This window comes from Grammomys surdaster, unplaced genomic scaffold (assembly GCF_004785775.1).
Source record: "Grammomys surdaster isolate TR1022 unplaced genomic scaffold, NIH_TR_1.0 126153, whole genome shotgun sequence".
Lineage (NCBI taxonomy): Eukaryota > Metazoa > Chordata > Mammalia > Rodentia > Muridae > Grammomys > Grammomys surdaster.
Genome location: NW_021620961.1, coordinates 403225 through 422530, shown reverse-complemented (window position 1 = coordinate 422530; position 19306 = coordinate 403225). Strand labels below are relative to the sequence as shown.

The 19306-nt window shown below is 41.3% G+C and overlaps 1 protein-coding gene across 6 annotated transcripts in view; it reads right to left on the bottom strand.

Moving 5' to 3' along the window:
- App (amyloid beta precursor protein) overlaps window positions 1-19306 on the bottom strand; it is a 223339-nt gene that overhangs the window by 72534 nt on the left and 131499 nt on the right. For 2 of the 6 annotated variants that reach the window (XM_028757201.1, XM_028757202.1), the window contains exons 7-9: window positions 16982-17149; window positions 13809-13865; window positions 1021-1154 (exon numbers count right to left, since the gene is read on the bottom strand). In XM_028757201.1, coding sequence (XP_028613034.1) covers window positions 1021-1154; window positions 13809-13865; window positions 16982-17149 — 359 coding nt within the window. The remainder of the gene's footprint in view (window positions 1-1020; window positions 1155-13808; window positions 13866-16981; window positions 17150-19306) is intronic. The other 4 variants (XM_028757203.1, XM_028757204.1, XM_028757205.1 and 1 more) reach the window with 2 other exon arrangements.

The window sequence follows — 19306 nt, the reverse complement described above, 5'->3', positions numbered from 1 at the left end:
GTAGAGGAGGGCCAAGTATTATAGCTAGTCATCCTTAAAGAAATAGCAACCTTGTCCTGATTGTTGAGATACATCATTCGTTCTGTGTAAAATAAGTGTTTTTTTGTTTAGGATGCCAACAGCTCAGGAGATGACCTCCATGGGGAAGACTTCATGATTCCCAGGGACACAGAGTCAGGACCAGGGCCAATCTCAGGCAGAGGACTGACGGGAGGACAGATGGGAGGAGTGAGCAGCATCTTAGAGTGCATTTAGGGGCAGGAGGAGTACAGGCATGAGGCAAGCCAGCTTAGGAAGGACTAGCTTGGTTGGATCATCTGAGTGGTACCAAGGCATAGGGAATTTTCACAAAGCAATGGTGCCTGCTGCTGGGTGACTGGAGCCTGGGACACAGAGCCTGATAAAGAAGTTAGCTGGGATTTGGCCCAAGGGATAAGGCATAGCTTAAATGTGTAGGTGTTCTTCCTCTAGTCCCCCACACTTCTTGGGAAACAGCTTATCTCATGGGGCTGGAACTTCAAGCAGACCAGACAGGCTGGGCAGTAAGTCCCAGGGATCTGCTTCTACTGCACTAGACTTCGAACACAGGCCACCAGGTCTGTGTTCCGGGAACCAAACTCAGATCTTCCTGCTGAATGGGTAATAGTAAGTAGTTTACTGATTAAACTACTCCTTTCTATTTTTTAAATAAATCTTACAAAGCACATTTAAAGTATACAGCCTGCTATGGGACACACACACAAAATAAAGTTTACTACAATGTATCAATCAATGGCCCTCACCTCACCATCTTCACAGAGTACCTTTCTTTAGCAGAGAGACACGGTTGAATCTGTGCTTCAAAATCCTCTTGTACTTGCCTTTGCTTGATGCTCACAGGGATAGATGTGGGGGAATCCTACAGTCTGTGTCCTCATAGCAAACATTTAAATTAAACTTTATGTCTATCCAGCTGAGGGAGAGACGGGCACAGATTTCCCTAAATAACAAAACAACAGACGACAGAAGAATCCTCTGTACCTGGGACATTCTCTCTCGGTGCTTGGCTTCCAGCCTTTCTTTGGCTTTCTGGAAATGGGCATGCTCATTCTCATCTCCGGGTGTCTCCAGGTACTTGTCAACAGCGTCAGGGGTGCTGGCTGCTGTCGTGGGAACTAGAAAGGAGAGGGGAAGTCAAGTTGAGAAGAGAAACAGAATGCCCCATCTTTGTAAGAAAGCCAGCCATTTCTCAGGACAGAGAATTGTGTAAAGGAACAGCACACAGTAGATGCCAATGCAGCCCAAAGAAACACCCAGAGACATTTTACCACGGCTGGAGCATGTTTCACCTCTGTAGTATGTAGCAAGAAAGAACATTTAAAAACTATAGCTTTAAAAAAGTTTTGCCCAGACAGGCATTCCTCCAGCAATCACTGCTTTACATGGTCATGTTTCATCAAATTCCCTCGCTCTGCTTGGCTATTTTGTAATCTGGAAAGTAACTAAGGCAGTCACCGGCATCATACATTGTAAGTCCCACAGACACCAGTAAAATCTGAAAAGAAGGCTGTTGCAAAATGAAGGCGTCTCAGCGAAATGGGAATTCTGTACGTTGTGTTTTAGACAGCTTAATTACAAAGCCACCCTTCACGAGAGAGCTTGAACACCACAGGAAGACATACAAACAGTAACAAGTGCAGCTTAGAAACCACAAAAGGACATCCAGCCTTCGAATATTTGGCAACAACTGCTAATTCATCACACTGTTGGTCAAATAGACAGTGATTTCTATTTTGAATCCAATACCACCAGGCAGGATCTGAATTGCCACACCCACTGTGATGTTATGTGGCAACAGGGATGCTCTTAAAACTGAAGACTGAACTATAAAACAAAAGTATTCTAACTCATGAATGAGCAGTGATTAGCAAGAATTGAAAAGTATTTAAGGGAGTCAAAAGAGAGAGGAAAAAGAGTTTTAAAGAGGAACGTGTTTTCTCCCTAAACAGGAAATGACAGCATCCTCGTCTAATAAATTTAAATGCTATTCAAAAATATCAGCCACAGTCTAAAATATTCTTTTCACACTTCTCATTCTTGGAAATAACTTTTTGGAGTAAGCAGCTTGGGATGCAATATCCCCAACGGCAACTGGATGGGAAGTCAGCGAAGTCGTCTGAAGCTAGTACCTCGTCTATGTACTTAAGAAAATAACTGGCATTAGAATCAAAGGTTTGACCACGTTAACAGAAACCAGAATGCATTTCAATAAATACGAGAGACATGCATTCTGACTTCTTTCCTTTTTCTGTGGTCACCGGTTAGTCATTACTTCTCAAAAAATAACAGCAGCCACGATGTCTGTCCAGGTAGGTGTGGCACTGGAGCAGAAGGGAGAATGTTTAGACTTACTCCTGGAATCCTCAAAGAATTGTCCTCATCTAGCTGATAAAAAAGGAAACACTTGCCCAATGGGGAGAAGGAAGGAAGGTTCACTCCGGACTCTGAAATTAGGCCCAGCTAGGTGTGAACCTAAGACAATGTTTTCACACTAGCTGGTACCCCAGGCAAGAGACCCGAGCACTCTGCATTCCAGGATTTTTATCTAGTGGTGGTAACATGTCTTGCATCCTACATTAGGTGTCAGTCACACAGGGTACTCGATGCATGCCTGTGCCTTTATTGCCCCCCATTATGGTGTACAGAAATCTTTTATGCTAACCTTGGGGAAAAATAAGATATAACTGCATCCAATTCACTGAAAAATAAATTAGAACACAAGACTATGCAATGTCATCTACAGGAAAAGCAAAATATTTTCTGGAAAACAAACAAACAAACACAACAAAAACCCCCAACCGCCTCCCCCAAAACCCTAGCAAAATTAAACGTATGTATAGTCCAGATAGAAAATGGAAATAAATAAAATATATGGTTTCTTATCCTGAATGACTGAAATATGATTTGCAATTTTAAACACTGTCAGTAACAGAAAAGATAGCAAAGACAAATACATTTGCTTTGCACAACCTCAAGCAGATCAATATACACATGTTTTCTAACTACCTTATCAAAACTTGCTTCCCATGGACCTAACCATTTTTTTCCCTCTTATTTGCAGAGTGAAAATGAGAAGCTACAGTAAAAACTAGTAAATAAAATAGCAACAGGCTGAGGTAACCAGGCAAACTGCAGTTTACCTTTCATACGGTGGGAATGTATCGATGCTTTTAAGTATTGCTTATAAGCATCTGCCGTAAGTACTACAAGAGTACAGGTCCCTTAGAAAAACCTGCTTTAATTGGTCTAAATTAAAATGTAGGCCTGCAAAAATAAGAATAAACTAATAATTAGGATATAAGCAAGTGGGGCATGTTTACCAGTATCAAGGTTATTTCAAATAGATTTCTTATAGGAACATGAAAAGCAGCACATGACATTATTAACATTTACTCTGCTTCATCAAGGTAGATTTCTATGCTACTTAATTTCATGTACCAATCTGAATGAGCTACAGGATGCCAGAATCAACCGTCATTTGGATGTATGAGTACAAGCCTGTTTCTGTATAAGATTAGCCATTGGATCTGAGGGCTAAGACCCCTTCAGGCACTTCTCCAAGAGCCGGAGCATAACAAAAAGACAAATGAAGGAGCTATTTGTGCTTTTGGACTTTGTCTGAGACACTGGTCTTTGCCTATGGACTGAAACACACTGATTCCTATAGCTTTGGAGTCAATTATGTACTTATCAGTATTCACCAAGTTCACAGACGTCAATTCCTCAGAGTAGAAGTCTTTATATAAGTGTGTATGTACGTGTGTGTGTGTGTGTGTGTGTGTGTGTATGTACACATGCAAGCGCGCACACACACCATTTCCAATTTCCATGGAGAAAAAAAAATAAGGAATATAGTTTCCCTTCAAGGAAATTTTGTTAGGAGTCCCAGCTACAACCTACTGTTGGAATTTAAGATTCAACTTTTTTTCAGTTTTCGATTCAAACTTAGAGCCATTTATACTAATCCTCCATCTCAGTCGGTATGGCTAAATGGAATGATCCTAGATTTAAACTGGCAAACCATGAGCTCATTTAGGGAAAGTGACAATGACATTATATATTGACACTTAAAGCAATATTAGTCTTTCATTGTCGTTGTTCCATGACAAGGAAGGACCTCAAAGGAAGGACCATCCAGAGACCTCAGATTCTTTTCCCCTACGTCCTAACATCTGAAAGCCATTGTGCTCCCAGGACCAGCTACTGTACTGTGACAAAGTCCATTGCAGGTGATGGGCAGTGGCCTGTTCATGTTCCACAGGTATTCCTGAGGAAAGGAGTGGCCCCAACGATACCGGTTTCTGTGTGTCTCAGAGCACAAGCAGCAGGAGATATATCCATGCCACTTCAAATGGGTCACTGCAGACACTCCAAAAGACAACTTTGGGAGGGCTTTTTTTATTTTGCTTCAATATTGAATTATTTGATTTTTTTTAAACATATACAGGGTCTTATCTAGACCCATGCTGGCCTCAAACTGGCAATCCCCCCGACTTTGCAGAGGCCTCCAGAGTGCCCTTGCCATATCAGACTAGGTTTTTATTTTGTTTAAAAAGAAAAGTAAATCCACGTGCCATTAGAAATCGCATAAACTGCTCAGAAATCTTTGAATTTTCTTAGAAGCTATGATATGGGCTCAGATTTCCAATGTGGCCAAATAACTGTCATCTTTTTAAATACCATTTACTGTGTCGGGAAAATATATATATATATTCAATACGATAGAATAAAAAAATCTCTTTCACTGTGTATAGAATAAACTCAGTATCCTAAAATAACGATAATACAAATTCATGATCAGGTGGGCCATAAGAGGGCTACACTAGTGTTTGAGCAATATAGAGTTCATTTATCCACACATCTAGGCCACTGGAAAGGGACTTCATTGTTTTAAGTTTTTAATGAACAAAACTTAGCCAGAAATACGGTTTGTTCTGAGTATGTAGGACTGTTTCCCACTGAACAAGTTGTTTGTCCTTGAACCCTGTCTGGTAAAACCCTGTCTGTTGCAGGTTATGCAACAGGGGTTAGAGGCACATGGCATACTCATGAATTCTCACCTGAGGTGAGACGCCTATTCCTGCCTTCTATAAGCAAGCCAGGGAGAGGGGCATGGCCATCCATCTATAGAGGACCAGCCTTCAGCCTCAAGAGCCGAACACAGCTCCAGGTTGTGACTCCTATATCCCTAATCAACATTAGTGCCATCACTACCCAGTCCCTATGCACAGACTTCTAACATTTAAGTGATTCTCCTATTAAAAAAACAACAGAAAACAAAACCAAAACAAAAGAAAAGCACTGCAATTTCAGAGCACATTACTTGCTGTCTTGAGGTGAAGATCCTACTTCCAAATATTCCAGAGTGCCTTGCATGCTTAATGATATGTACATCTATCTATCTATCTATCTATCTATCTATCTATCTATCTATCTATCTATCTATCTATCTATCAGCAAGCATCGTGTCATACTTTGGATCTGGAATGGCCCACACTGGAGCCCCAGTTGGTGCTATTGGGAGATGGTACAGCCTTTATGAGATGGGGACTGGAGAGAAGAAGCAGGTCACTCAGGCCATGCCTAAGGTCTTATTTGTACCCTCTCACTGAGTCATCTCCTTCTTGCACTACCATAAGATGAATGGCTATGTTCTACTACTCCCTTCCCGCCATCATGGTCCAGAAACAAAGAAGTTGGGCCATTGATTAAAACTGCAAAATGAGCCAGGATAAACCTTTCTCCCATCAGGTTGGCTTTTCCTGGTCCTTTATAAGCAATAGGAAGCTATTCTAACTGGGAAGCCAGGGCTATCTAACAAGCTTAGGTGATAGCTGTAGTACCATGCATGTGCACTTGCTTGCTCATTCATTTCTCTTCTACTTTCCTTTCCAGGAGTGTCTCAGCTTCTATCATATGCAAATCCTGTGGGATAAAAAGCAGTGACCAAAGCAAACACATTTTTACCTCATGGTATAATGTCCTAGTGAAAGAAGCAATCACCACAGACACACACACACACACACACACACACACACACACACACACACACACACAGACACACAAATATTAAAACATATTCTTAGTGATATGTAACTTGTATTATGGAGAGGATAAAAGGAAAACTGGGCCATAGGGGAAGGTGGGAAAAGTTGTGAGCAGGGAACTACAGCCACCAAGTAAGTGTTCAGGCAGAGTCATCATCATGAAGAAGAGATGAAGTCTGAGACTTCATGGATCACTGCTGAAGAACATGACGAGGAGATGCAGAAGCTAACACTGAGGTCCTAAGAAGGAAGGATGCCCAGTAAGTTCTATGACATGTCCATGTCAAGGCCACAGTACAGAAGGTTGCAGAGAAAGCAGTGGGGGCTGATCACAAGGCCATGAAGCCACAGTGAGAACTCAGAGGAGCGAGAGTGTTTGGTGGCTTGTGAGGAATGGATGATGAGATTTTAAAAAGATCATGCAGGAGCTGAGTCAGGACTCAGTGGGTAAGAGATCTCACAGGCATGAGGATTTGTAAAAAGCCAGTCATGGCTGTGTACATGCAATCCTAGGAAAGTGTAGTGGAGAGACAGGATCACGACTGTGCTTGCTGGCTGCTAGCTTAGCTCCACATTCAGTGAAAGATAAACAGAGTATGACAGAGCAGGACATATGCTGTATTCCACCGGGATCCTTATGTGCATATATATATGCACACTCATGCATATATGGGCATACAGCGTGATGTGAGCATACGCTCATACACACAACACACACACACACACACACACACACACACACTTTCTGCAGTCTCCCTCTTCTGCTTGCCACATACAAGAAAGAACATGGGCATGCATGTTCTCTCCTGATTAAACTACGTTACCTAAACCTAAACCCCAGGAGGCTGAATATTATGAGAGTAAGTTTCGTTACATGTGTGAGAGTCCATTTTACTTTTAATAGTGATGACACACCAATGCTGGTCACAGTACCTTCTGTGCATTCTTAGGTCTTCTTAAGATCCAGTGGAAGTCTATTTTCTGGTGGCTGGGGAGCAGGCTTACTTCTGACTTCCTAATAATCTTGGTGCATGGTCTCTCACACAATGCACTATTCCTGAGTACATGATGCCATTTTCTATGCTTGCTGTCCCCTGAGAAAGGCTTCACTACGTGAGGAATTTACTTGAAAACAAAGTGAAACCCACTGAAGTTCCTGGAAGTGGCTGAAATCAGTATGTAGCTCAGAGGGTTCAAGAAGAATAATGGTCAAATCCAACTATTCATACACCAATTTCCCTTGCTGTGATTTCAATTCCATGTAGGTTAACTGTCCCTGGGTGTGTGCATGGGAGAGTTGGTTCCAGGGTTCCCTATAGATAGCAAACTCCACTTTTCCCACCTCCCTTTTGTATATTTGGATATAACCTGGAGTATCTAATGTATACACTGTCCTTTTTCAGACTGTTTATATTACTGAAGATAATGCAAACATCAAAGGGAGTGGTTTTCTTGCTGTATTGTTTGAGGAACAAGCAAAAGGTTTGTATATGCTCAGTACAGAGGCATTTATTTTTGACTCATGATTGGTTGAATACTTAGATAAGGAAGCCATGGAGACAAAGGGCTGACTGGAAGCCAGTCCATCTTCACACTGACAATTAAGATATTGGGGAAAAAAAATCCCTACAGTTTTCATGTTCATTTGGCTTCTCAATTTACAGGGTGACACGATTTCTTTTAATATTAGTTTTACATTTACTTATTTTATTTTGTGTATGTTGGGTGTGTGTGTGGGGGGATCAGATGTAATGTCCTTGACCATCTAATCTACAACACAAGAGTGATTCCTAGACAAAACTCCACGAATAGCATCCATTTGATATATTCTTTTCCCCAACAGAGAGCGGCTTATCTATACAACACCGGCAAGCAAAGATAACAGTGAAGACTTACACAACTCACTGCCTTATCATTGAAAACTCTATTTGATTGAGAGCTAGTAATGCCATTCCTTGAAATAGCTATGAGTTATGGGATATGGCAGCATGGGTAATTTATGTATGAGTGAACTATAAACCTGTAAGGAAGGATTTTATGGGGAAATGTAATCTCTGTGTGACAAAGCTTTCAAAATGCCATCTCCACTTAAAACCTTTTTTTTTTTTTTTTTTTTTACAAAAGTTTCCTTCATCGCTCTAATTTCAAAGTAGCTAAAACTTTTAGTGCATTCCATTCAAAACCTAAATATCGACCATTCCTACCAAGTTTGAGATAGATGAGCCATTCTTAATGGGAAAATAAAAGAGAGTGTTCTTTCAGTTGAATACTAGATTTTAAAGAGGAGCGAAGGTTCTTTACCCATGCGCTCCTGAGCCTCTCTTCTTTTATGTCCAGTTCGATCACCGCTGCTGGAGAACACTATGAATGTACTGTGTGGACAGAAGGTAATAAAAATGTAATCTACACTCTGCTTACTCTTCACCAGTCCAGCTACATTTCTTTTTTATGTCTGTGTACTTGTACTGACACAGTACAAGTGTGTCAGATATGTGAAATGAATGAGGGAGGATAAATGTTGGCATTATTTTTATTCATAGCTATACTCCCTTGACTTAAATGCTATCTGTAGTCTGAATAGAAACAGCTACCAAACAGACAGAAAGATATAAAACAAGAGTAATAGTAACTGGAAGCCAAAATCTCTTAACCATAAGGTATTGTTTCTCGTTAGTTTGCTGGAAGCCTCCTTGACTTCATTACCAGTGGTTCACAAAGACATGGCCAGTTATAACTGCTCAATATTTAACAGAAGAGTTCAGAATGTCAGTCTTCCCTACTAGTCATACCACAGAAATTCTGACAGTGAGTGCTGATGGACCCTTAACTTCTATGAAGGTCTCAAGGATAAAACCAATTTAAACGTACCCCAGCCTTCCAGAGCTATCTTTCCCAATTCACTCATATGCTGAGATTTAATCCTACCTACCACATCTCTTATCCTGCAAGTAAATTACTGAATGTGGCCTGCTTAAACTATCCTGCTAGAATCTCTCAAAAGGCTTAGCGGTAGCACTGGCACACTCTGGGTTAATAAAAGTAATCTTGGTATTAAAGCAAATGTGTGCCTGTTGGGTGCTTTTCATTTTATGCATGTGTGCATGCAAAGGCTAGAAGCCACTGTACGGTGCCTTCTTCAGCCGCCCCTTATTTTATTTACCTGTTTTTCTTAGGTTTAAAAGCAGGTCTTTCACTAAACTTGGAGTGAGCCAACTGGCTGGTCTGGCTTCACGTTCTATTCTAGCACCAGGGTTCCAGACTTCTGTGCTGCAGTCCCTGACTCTGCATGTGAATGCCAGGATCCAAACTCAGGTCCTCATGGTTGCCTAGTGGGCATGTCATCAACAGAGCTATCTCCTCAGACTGCTGGCTGCCATGGAAACCACACAGTCATGACTACTTACTTATTTACCGTCTGTGGTTGCAGCAGTGTGTAGATATGATAGTGACTATACTGCCGGACAGAAAAACATGTCTAATCCCTTTAATAAAACCATTCCTCGATACCCCTTTATCAGTGACCTGACAGAAAAGCATGGCCAATTCCTTTAATAAAAAGGACCCACTTCCATACTTTTATCAAGTAGCTAATGGAAGAAGTACATATCTGTACAGAAATTATTTAAACAATAATAATTACTATTATTATTATTTTGAAATAAGGTCTCATTATATAGCTCTGACTAGCCTGGAAGTAACTCTGTAGCCCAGCTTGGCCTCAAACTTACAGAGATCCATCTGCTTCTTCCTCTTGAGTTCAGGGATTAAAGGAGTGTGCTAACCATACCTAGCCTAACAATTGTTTTTAATACAGTTTGACAGTCTAAGAGAATATCATAGTTCCATTGCTAGTATTCTATGATGTGCTAATAAATTGATGCCTATTACTTCACAGCTAGAAGAATAAATAAAGAATAATTTAAAACAATAGCTCAAAACTAGCCAAGGACAATGGCTAAGGGTTACACTGGTAGACCCCATTCATGCTGGCATGAGTTAGATATTGCTTGCAAATCATAACCTTCTGATACAACAAACTTCTATGGGACTACTGGATCATACTATGTGTGGACAAAGTCATCTTTTCCCCTGCTGTAACCATGTATGGGGCCAGACCTCCCCCTACATTCTGTAATCATGGATCTAAGACCAGAAACACAATACCAAGATAGAGGTAAACAAGAAGCAAGAGTCTCAAGCATCTCTACAGACAGCTCTTCTCATCCTGGGATAATGGAAACCAGGATGAAACAAAGAGGGGAAGGGTGTGCAGGTGAACCAGGATTAACAGAGCTTGCTGGTCTACCTTCTGCACCCCCTGCTGTAGCTTACAGTACTTTAGAAAAACAACTGATCAGACAGCAACAGCATTTGGGATGTAGGAAGGTGGTCTAACAGGTTCATAAACATCTGTTGAGAGTTAGAGGCCACAGACATCCTTTTATTTCAACAGGACTTTCCATCTGTGAATCACAAGTCTATATATGAACGTAGTTACAATTTTCAGTCAGGTCAGGGATGAAGAGAACACTAGACTACAACAGAGCTACATCTGGGTGCTGTGGTATAACGCAGCATGGTGGAAAAGTGGGAGCACCTCATTGATCCCTGGAGCCCACAGGCCTGAGGTGATGTGTGTAACCTGCTTCCTGCACAGACTTAGCAAATTCTGGAGAATTGATAGTCATTATAGGTAGATAATGGTGTATGGGTGGCGGGGATCTGGAACACTGCTAAGCACCTGTATGTATAGCATGAATTATCTGAAACAAAGTGACAAGCCTCAAAGAAACCCTTGTGCCAAGGTTTACAACACAAACGTAACCAGAAATTGGTCACCCTATGAGGCAAATTCCCCAGACCATCAGCCGACTAAAAAATTGGTGTAACTGGGAATGACAGATGACTCAGCAGCTCTCACAGAGGTCCTGTGTTGGATTCCCAGCAAGCACTTGGTGGCTCACAAACATCTATACTGGAATCTGATGCCCTCTTTTGGCATGCAGACATATAGGCAGATAGAGCACTCACATCCATAGAATAAATAAATAAATCAGAAAAAAAATGGTGTAACAATCTTTGTCTTCCTCATGGAGTTTGTCTGTTGGTGTTTGAAATGCAGTCTGATGGAGACAGTACATGGACAGACAATGCTATCCTCACCTTCAGTCAAGACCTATCAGCTGGTCAAATATTTACATAATAACTTTTACTATCTTATAAATCCTGCATTGCAGGGACTAGAAGTGAGGTCTGTGTATCAACTCAGATGCAGAGCTGACCTCAGAAACTGCTAAGGGAGAGGAGGTTCTTTACCTCAAATGGAAAGGCTTTTCAAGGAGACAGGAACCCACGTTTATGAGTAAGACAACTCTTCAGTCTCGTACCTCTCGCTTACACTGACTATGGAGAAGAGGCCTCTGTGAGAGCAGCCACAATAAATAAGTGTCCTGAAAATTGTGGTGCTTTTCAATGTTGTTTTTTTTTTATGGGGAAAAGTTAAAATCATGCAATGCCTGATTACAGCATTAAGCCTTGTCAGGAAATGATTCATGATGCAGGCCAAATGCACAGTTCTCTGTACATGTAGTCTTAAAGCAGTTCAATGGAAGGGCTTTTTCTAGCTCACTTAGCATTTATTTTCTCACTAGCAGCACTTCAGACAGAACATCTTTAGAACCAATCACCTCAGAGCAAAGAGATGCCATTCAATTAACTCTAAGCAGGTGAAGAAGCTATGCCTAAGCCGGAGTTTTCCAATGGAACAGGCCGGCACCTCTCCTCATTCTGCTCATATTTTCTCAGAATCGAGGCTGCGATCTGCATTTGACCTCCAGGTGACCATGACTTTTTCAATTCAAATGTGTGGCTTAGCTATAAATAAGGCAGCACAGCCACACAGCTATAAATAACTAGAAATTATATGTTTTTCCCCCCGTATGTTGGTACTAGCACTGCAAAACCCTTCACTTGCTGTGATTGAATAGTCTCTGTAGGGAGACAAGAAATATAGCTCACAAAATCACCTCATCCTCCCAGGATGGAAGGGTGTCAGGGTCTGCACTATACCACAAGTGGGAGAAGAAAGCGAGACCTCCAATATCTGTCTGGAAAACATTATGTATATTTTATAAAAATAAATTATCAAACAATGTTTACTTCTAATCAATGAAGAAGAATGAAAACTGACAGTCTTTTATATACTGAAAGGAAATATAATGGAAGAGAACCAATCACCATTGCTACTCACATGCATGGCCTTCTTGGGGAGGCACATTAGCATTTTCCAGCTTTTTGTGGTTTCTTATATGTTTTGAAAACGTGCTTTCTGAACATCAGAAACTGTCTAACCTAGAAAATGTCAGAACCAAATGCTGAGCCATTTGGTGTGGAGCACAGCCAGAGTGCCATTAGTTTTCAGACATGGCCCTCTCGTGGTTGATGCCTGCAGAAGGCTCATGAAGAGTGTTAGGCCTCAGATGTTCTCATATGCACAAAGGATGCAAGGAAAATGTACATGAGTGTGCCAGAAAAAGATCTGTGATCTTTGAAAATCCTGGGAACAACACAACACACACAAATAATGTTTTCCCAGTTCTTGGGTGTGAGGACTGGAGTGTTTCCCTGTACCACTCGCTTGCCAGACTTAAGGTTTTACAGGAACAGTTTCACAATATCAGGAAATGGGTTTATTGTGTCAATAAAAAACCCACGTCTTTCAAATATTATCCCATTATTTGAATTAACAGTAATATCTTATGGGGGCCACTGAAAAAATAATGGTATAGGATGATATAGTCATTCAAACTATTTTTTTAAAAAATCATTATTATTATTATTTTTTTATCAGTTTTGAGGTTAGAATTTTCCCCCAACCCCAGGGTAATAGTGACAGAGGCAAATTTTAATTATACAATTTCTAGCTGAAATTGTGTCTCTTCTTCAAGCCTCAGTAAGTATCAACAATATAGACCATCCCTGGAGAGGAAGAATCCATTTCTAAATACAGACTGAATTTTAAAAACGAATATTTTGATGTGTAAGATATGACATTTGAAAATGAAATTAGACTGATTTGGCAACCAGAAAGCAAGAGGTTGTCAAGACCAAGAGTATTTGGTTGAAGCGATATCTTTTTATAGGAAATTTCTTTTTTCTTTCCTAGTAAGTTCCCTAAGTGGAACACCTGGTACCAACCAGTGTCCGTTCTGAGGGTGGGAGGTGTGGAAGGAAGGGTAGTCCTGAAATCTATGTGACTGATCTTTCACCTCCCAATGCTTTACAGTTGTCATTTAACACAGGAAACTTGAAATGTGCACACAAATTTGTCTTTGATATAGAACATTAAATTTTTAGGGACCGGTACCTCTATTAACGAATAGGACTTCATCTATTTATTGATGGCTTTCAGGAAATTAAAAAAACAGTTCTGCCAAATCAAGAAATACTATATGTATGATATCTCACAGAACAACACAAATCAGTAAGGAATTCCATCAGAAGTATAAATGGTTTAAGCGGAGGCTTTTCTGCCCAACATCTGAAGTTGCCTAGTAAAACTGGATGAAATGACAAGCAAGACAATGGGAAGAGAGTCTCCATCAAAAGGTACCTGGTCAAGAATCACAAAACCCATGCCAAGCAGATGATGCAAGTGAAGGTCACATCCGGCCATGCAACAAACTCTTCCCTTGCCCCTCCCCCAAGTCAATGACAACATACGTTTAACAGGATCTTGGGGAAGAGGTTCACTGGTAGTCTTGAGTAAACTTTGGGATGCTATGGAGAAAATGAGAGGACATAACTAAAAATAAAAACAGAAACATAGGAACGATGGCAGAAACACACTCATAGAACTCAAAACAAAACAAACAAAATGGGGGCGGAGGGGAATCATTAAACTAAAATGAAAACCCAAACAAAGAATCAAGGAAACACAGATGAGATTTGTTACTTCTAAAGGTCAGTATTGTGGAATTACCACCCATTTTGCCACTGACAGGGCACTGGGCAATCTGCAGGAGGACGTAGGGTCTCTTCTCCGTCATTAGCACCAATGATCCTCAATTCCCTCAGAGCCTACCTCAGTGGTAGCTCCTTGAATCTCACTTGTTCATGGGGACACTTCTGATGCCTGGCAGAGATATCCACCCATCTAACGGACCTTCAACCCCATTGTTCTCTTTCCTTCTTTTAAAAGTTTTATTACTGTGTGTACTGTATGTGTTTGTAATGTCTATGTGCACAGGTTACGCACTCATGTGTGTGGAGACCAGATAAATCTTTCCCGATCATTGATCCCCATATTGTTCTAGACAAAGTCTCTCGATGAACATGTAGCTTGCTGATTGGCTAAACTGGCTGCCTAGCAAGTCCCAGGCATCCTCCTGTCTCTGCCTTCTAAGTGCTAAGAATACCATGCTCAGTGAATGCTGGAGACCTGAACTCACGTTCTCTTGCTTTTATCAATTTTTTTTTTTTAAAAAAACCCAGACTGAAGGATCTCTCCAGCCCTCCCATCTGCTGCCTTTTTCCTCTAAAGGTTCTGAGAATCAAACCAGAGTCTGGTACCCAGCTGTATCTTTGCTTCCTTGATACACTGTAACCAGACTCTGTAAGAACTAAATCAGAACTACTGGCCTTCTGGAAAAAAACCCTGTGGGCATCACTGACTTTTTACAAATCAGTCCATAAAGTGTATGTATGCCCCAACCCCTGGTATGTAATGTTTTATTCCCTGCCCAGAGTAATCTAATGGAAAAAACAAAAAAACTAATGGGGTTTACACTAGGGTTGGTAAGAAGACAGTGTCCAAATCATGAGGTGAATTAATCTCTGCTAATAATATAAAGCAAACTTCCTCGTCGCTAGAATATGATATTCCAGAAACCAAACCTATCTTAGGGAAAGGAGAAAAACCTGAGAACTTTGCCAGGAAATCTTTACCTAGCAGCTAAACCCTTTAGAGCCTCTGGAACAAAGGCCCTTTGTTTCAAAGGCTCCAGGCTCCAGAATCCTTCATTGTGTCCATGTTACCTAATCCAATTAACCTCTAGGTAAAAATGAGTGCAGGCATCTTCAGCTAGGGGCTACAAGCATCCACTTGAAGTCAGAGCCTCTACACTTGTTGCCTCAGGGTACTGAAGTGGAGTCATCATCTCCTAGGAGACCAAACAAGAGCTTTCTAGGTCCCAAACAGCTACTGACTATGTCACAGTGTGAGGTCTTAATGGAGCAAAATCTTTATTGTTTTGCTTGATTCTATGATTCAGTTGGAAAACTGTCCAAAATTTCCCAGGTATTCCTGGGCAGAGATTGTCTCCCTACAAATCCAGGAATTAAAATGCAAGAATCTCTCAAGAAAGACATGCACAGTGACCAAGATCCTTGAATAGTTCATATTTTCAACTTATGGTCAGGAATAAACAAATTCAACTGAGGACTTCACTTGAAAGGCTACTAACAAAAGGAGATATTCCAAATATCTGAGACATGGCTTCTTGAGGACTGAGTCTCTGGGGAATATTTTGTCTTACATGAAATCATAGGGACTTCATATTTTCTCCCATTGTAAAGACAGTTCGATATTTCAAGAGAGACACTTCAAGTTATTTCCCTCAGCCTATGCCACTGAGAGTTGCTAGCATTACTCTTTTTGTGTGTATGTACATGAACATTTGGGTGTGATTGTGCATGCCACAGAGTCCATGTGACAGTCACAAGTCATATGCTTTCTACCTTGTTTGGGACAGTCTATTTCAACTATGTAGCCCAGACTAGCTGGTCCCAGACTTCAGGTGTTTCTCTAGCTGCTGCCTCCCGTCTCCCTTTACAAGTGCAAGCATTATGGAGGTACAGACTATACATTTGGTTTATGTGCATTCGGGGGATTTGAACTTAGGTCCTCACATTTGCATGACAAGAACTTTTATTAAATGGTCCACATTCCTAGTTCTCATCTACCTAATTGTCAGAATATGTGCTCTGGGTTCATTCAGGGAACAACATGGGCACCCGTGGTAGTTTGAATAAAAATGGGCCACATAGGCCCCTACAGAATGGCACTATTAGGAAATATGTCCTTGTTGGAGGAAGTCTGTCACTGAGGATGGGCTGTGAGGTTTCAGAAGCTCTAGCCAGGCCCGGTGCCTCTCTTCTTCCTCCTGCCTATGGATCCAGGTGAAGAACTCTCAGCTACCTGTCCAGCACATGTTTGACTATGTGCTCCATGCTTCCCATCATGATGATAATGGGCTCTGAACTATAACCCATCCCCAATTAAATGTTGTCCTTTATAAGAACTGCTGTGGTCAAGAAGTCTCTTCACAGTCATGAAACTCTATGATAGCATCTGAGGCTGCATGAGCTCAATTCAATTAAATTTCATTATCAGAATGAAGTTTAAAAAAAATGTGATGAAATAACAAAGGAATTCTCCACAGCAATCTTACCAAGACAATTGAAGCGTCATAAGCCAGCTACCAGTGAGAGACTATGGCCCATGTACGCATGCAGAAACATGAATGCATATATGCACATAGACAGACACAGGCATTTATGCATTTGCAGGAAGGACTGAAGAAGACAGAATCCCCTCTAGTCCTTTTGTAGAGAGAAGCAGTCAGAAGTTCCTACGAGTTGAAAGAAGAATCTAACATGACTATAACAGAATACGCCCAAGGCCATGCTTTATTAGAGATAGACGGAGAAATGTGCTCATGACTGAACACACTGTGGAGGAGGCTTCTGGTAATTAGAGAAATTGACAGGAATGTGGTTAGTGGTAGCAACAGGCCCATTCCCGAGACCAAGGGGAAAACTCAATCTGGTACAAAGAGCAGAGCCAGTGGCGAGAAAGACAAGAGGTGGCCAGGCTGGAGTGAGGGTCCACTTACACACGCTGCCACACACCGCCATGCAGTACTCTTCCGTGTCAAAGTTGTTCCTGTTGCCGCCACATCCGCCGTAAAAGAATGGGGCACACTTCCCTTCAGTGACATCAAAGTACCAGCGGGAGATCATTGCGCGGCATGGCCCGGTCTCGGCTTGTTCAGAGCATACCTCTAATCAGAGGAGACGTGGGGAACCACATTTAGCAAGAAAAGACATCTTCTGGCTGTTTCTGTACTTACTCATCTTAAGCCCTGATCTTCCCAGTGGTGACCTGGGCTGAGCAGAGTAGGTGGCACCTACTCAGTCTTCCCTGAGGAACTGAATGACCCCCTCAGACTTCAGAGTCACCTCTCCCACAGAACAAGACATTCTTGGCTGGTTTCATGTGTAGGATGCGGTAGCCGCTAAAGGATTTGGGCTAGAAGTGACAAGATTCTTTGCTCGATTTAAGGATAAAAAGTATCTCTTAAAAAAAAATTCTCTTAAAAAGAAACATCTCCTAAAACAACCTTGAATCAACTTTGACCTAAAAGGATTGCTTGTGATGTGATGCCAGCACTTAAGTTCTCTCCAACTTCTGACTGTTTTTCTTAGTCAATGATCGCCTAGACTCATGCATAACTAATCACACTTACTTTTAATGTTTCCAGCCTGTCCACTGACTAAACCTGACAACATATGTAACATCTGGGAGAGTGACTGACAGTCAACCATGGTAACTCTAAGAAATTTTTTATTTGTGTATTTTTATCTGACCCTTAGTCTGTAATGTTCCAAACAGTAACATACAGCTAACACATTCAAATTTATTAATATATACTGCGCATTAGTTTACATTAAAACACATCTTACCTGTCAGTCTATCTTGCCCCTGTCTCCAAAATCAGCTCCATAATCCCCATTGGTTTAAAATGCAGCAATTCACTCAGTTGTATTTTAAAAGTTCCCCACTATTTGAAGTTAGGACTCCAGACTTTCCACATATCTACTTTTGCTGCAAATAGAACAATAGCTCCATCTCTCTTTGGGGGTTTGCTCTCTACCCTTGGTAGCTGACTCCTGACACACATACTTCTGTTTAGACTGGATTTTCCTAACTTACCCAAAGGGAAAATACCTTTCTAAAAGATAGAAGCTGTATCAGACCCAGAACCTGTAGGTTAGAAATAGTAAACATGAGACAGGAAGATAGACTGCTTATTCTTATAAAGAATTATTAATCCTTGGGTCGCAGCAACCTAAAAAAATCATTCCTTATGCTCCCTTGGAACACTCCAAGATTGCATAACTTCCTTTAAACAAATAAAAAAAAAAAAGAAAGAAAGAAAGAAATCATCTGTGGCAGCCAAAAGGAATCCCTGTTTTTGAAGAAAATTCCTGAGAGCCAAAGGGGAGGAGGCTCCAAGCCTGCTCCCACCTCGTGGAGAGGTACCTCTTGCTTTTAAGTTCCCACTGTACTATTTTTACCTACTGCCCTCCCTTTCTGCCATTCCCTGGCCTGATCAATTTTTTGTTTGTTTGTTTTTTTGTTGGTGATACTATCTTGGACATTGTATCCCAAAAGACGCTCCATCCCCATTCAGATCCCCTGTGTCAATCAACACACTGTCATAATCAACTAAAGACAAAAATTCACAAAACGCAGGCAAGTTTCTAACCCTAGAGAGCCTCAAACAGAGCTTTACAGGGTCCACTCCACGTCATAGCAAGCATTTAAAACAATTCTGACTTTCCCAGTTTCCATGTGGAAGCACTCAATTCCAGGAGCTGGTAGGCCTATGGTGGGCTGCCTCCTCTTCCTTTTGGGGGCTGAGATTATACGTGCTTTAGCACCCTCATTTGTTCCTAATTTGATATTACTTCCCAGCAATCTGTTCTTTGGTTGTATTAACGCCAATAATGGACAGCGGTGTCCTGCACTGGATTTGTAGTGTAGCCACAAGAGAAACAGAAGTTTTGGATCTACTGACACGGGCCCTCCGTCAACAGAGCCTGTCAGCAAAATCCATCCATGTTGGCTCTGGTACAAGAGGCATGTCCTCAGAGTGTCTCCCACTCACTGAGTAACAGTGCCAGAGCTCCAGGCATAGGTTAGGTAATGGAATAAAACAAAGGCAAATGCGTAGTGTGTGTGGGAGGGGATGTGGGTGGGTCTGTGTGAGCCTGGAAGAACTGGACAAAAGTGTACCCCTCCCTTCCGCATCTAGCAGACAGCCACTGGATGGAGCTGCTTCCGATATTAGGGTTTAATGGATAAAATTAGGAGATGGAGATTCTCAGAATGTGGAGAAAAAATTCTCAAAGCATGACTTTCTACATATTCTAGG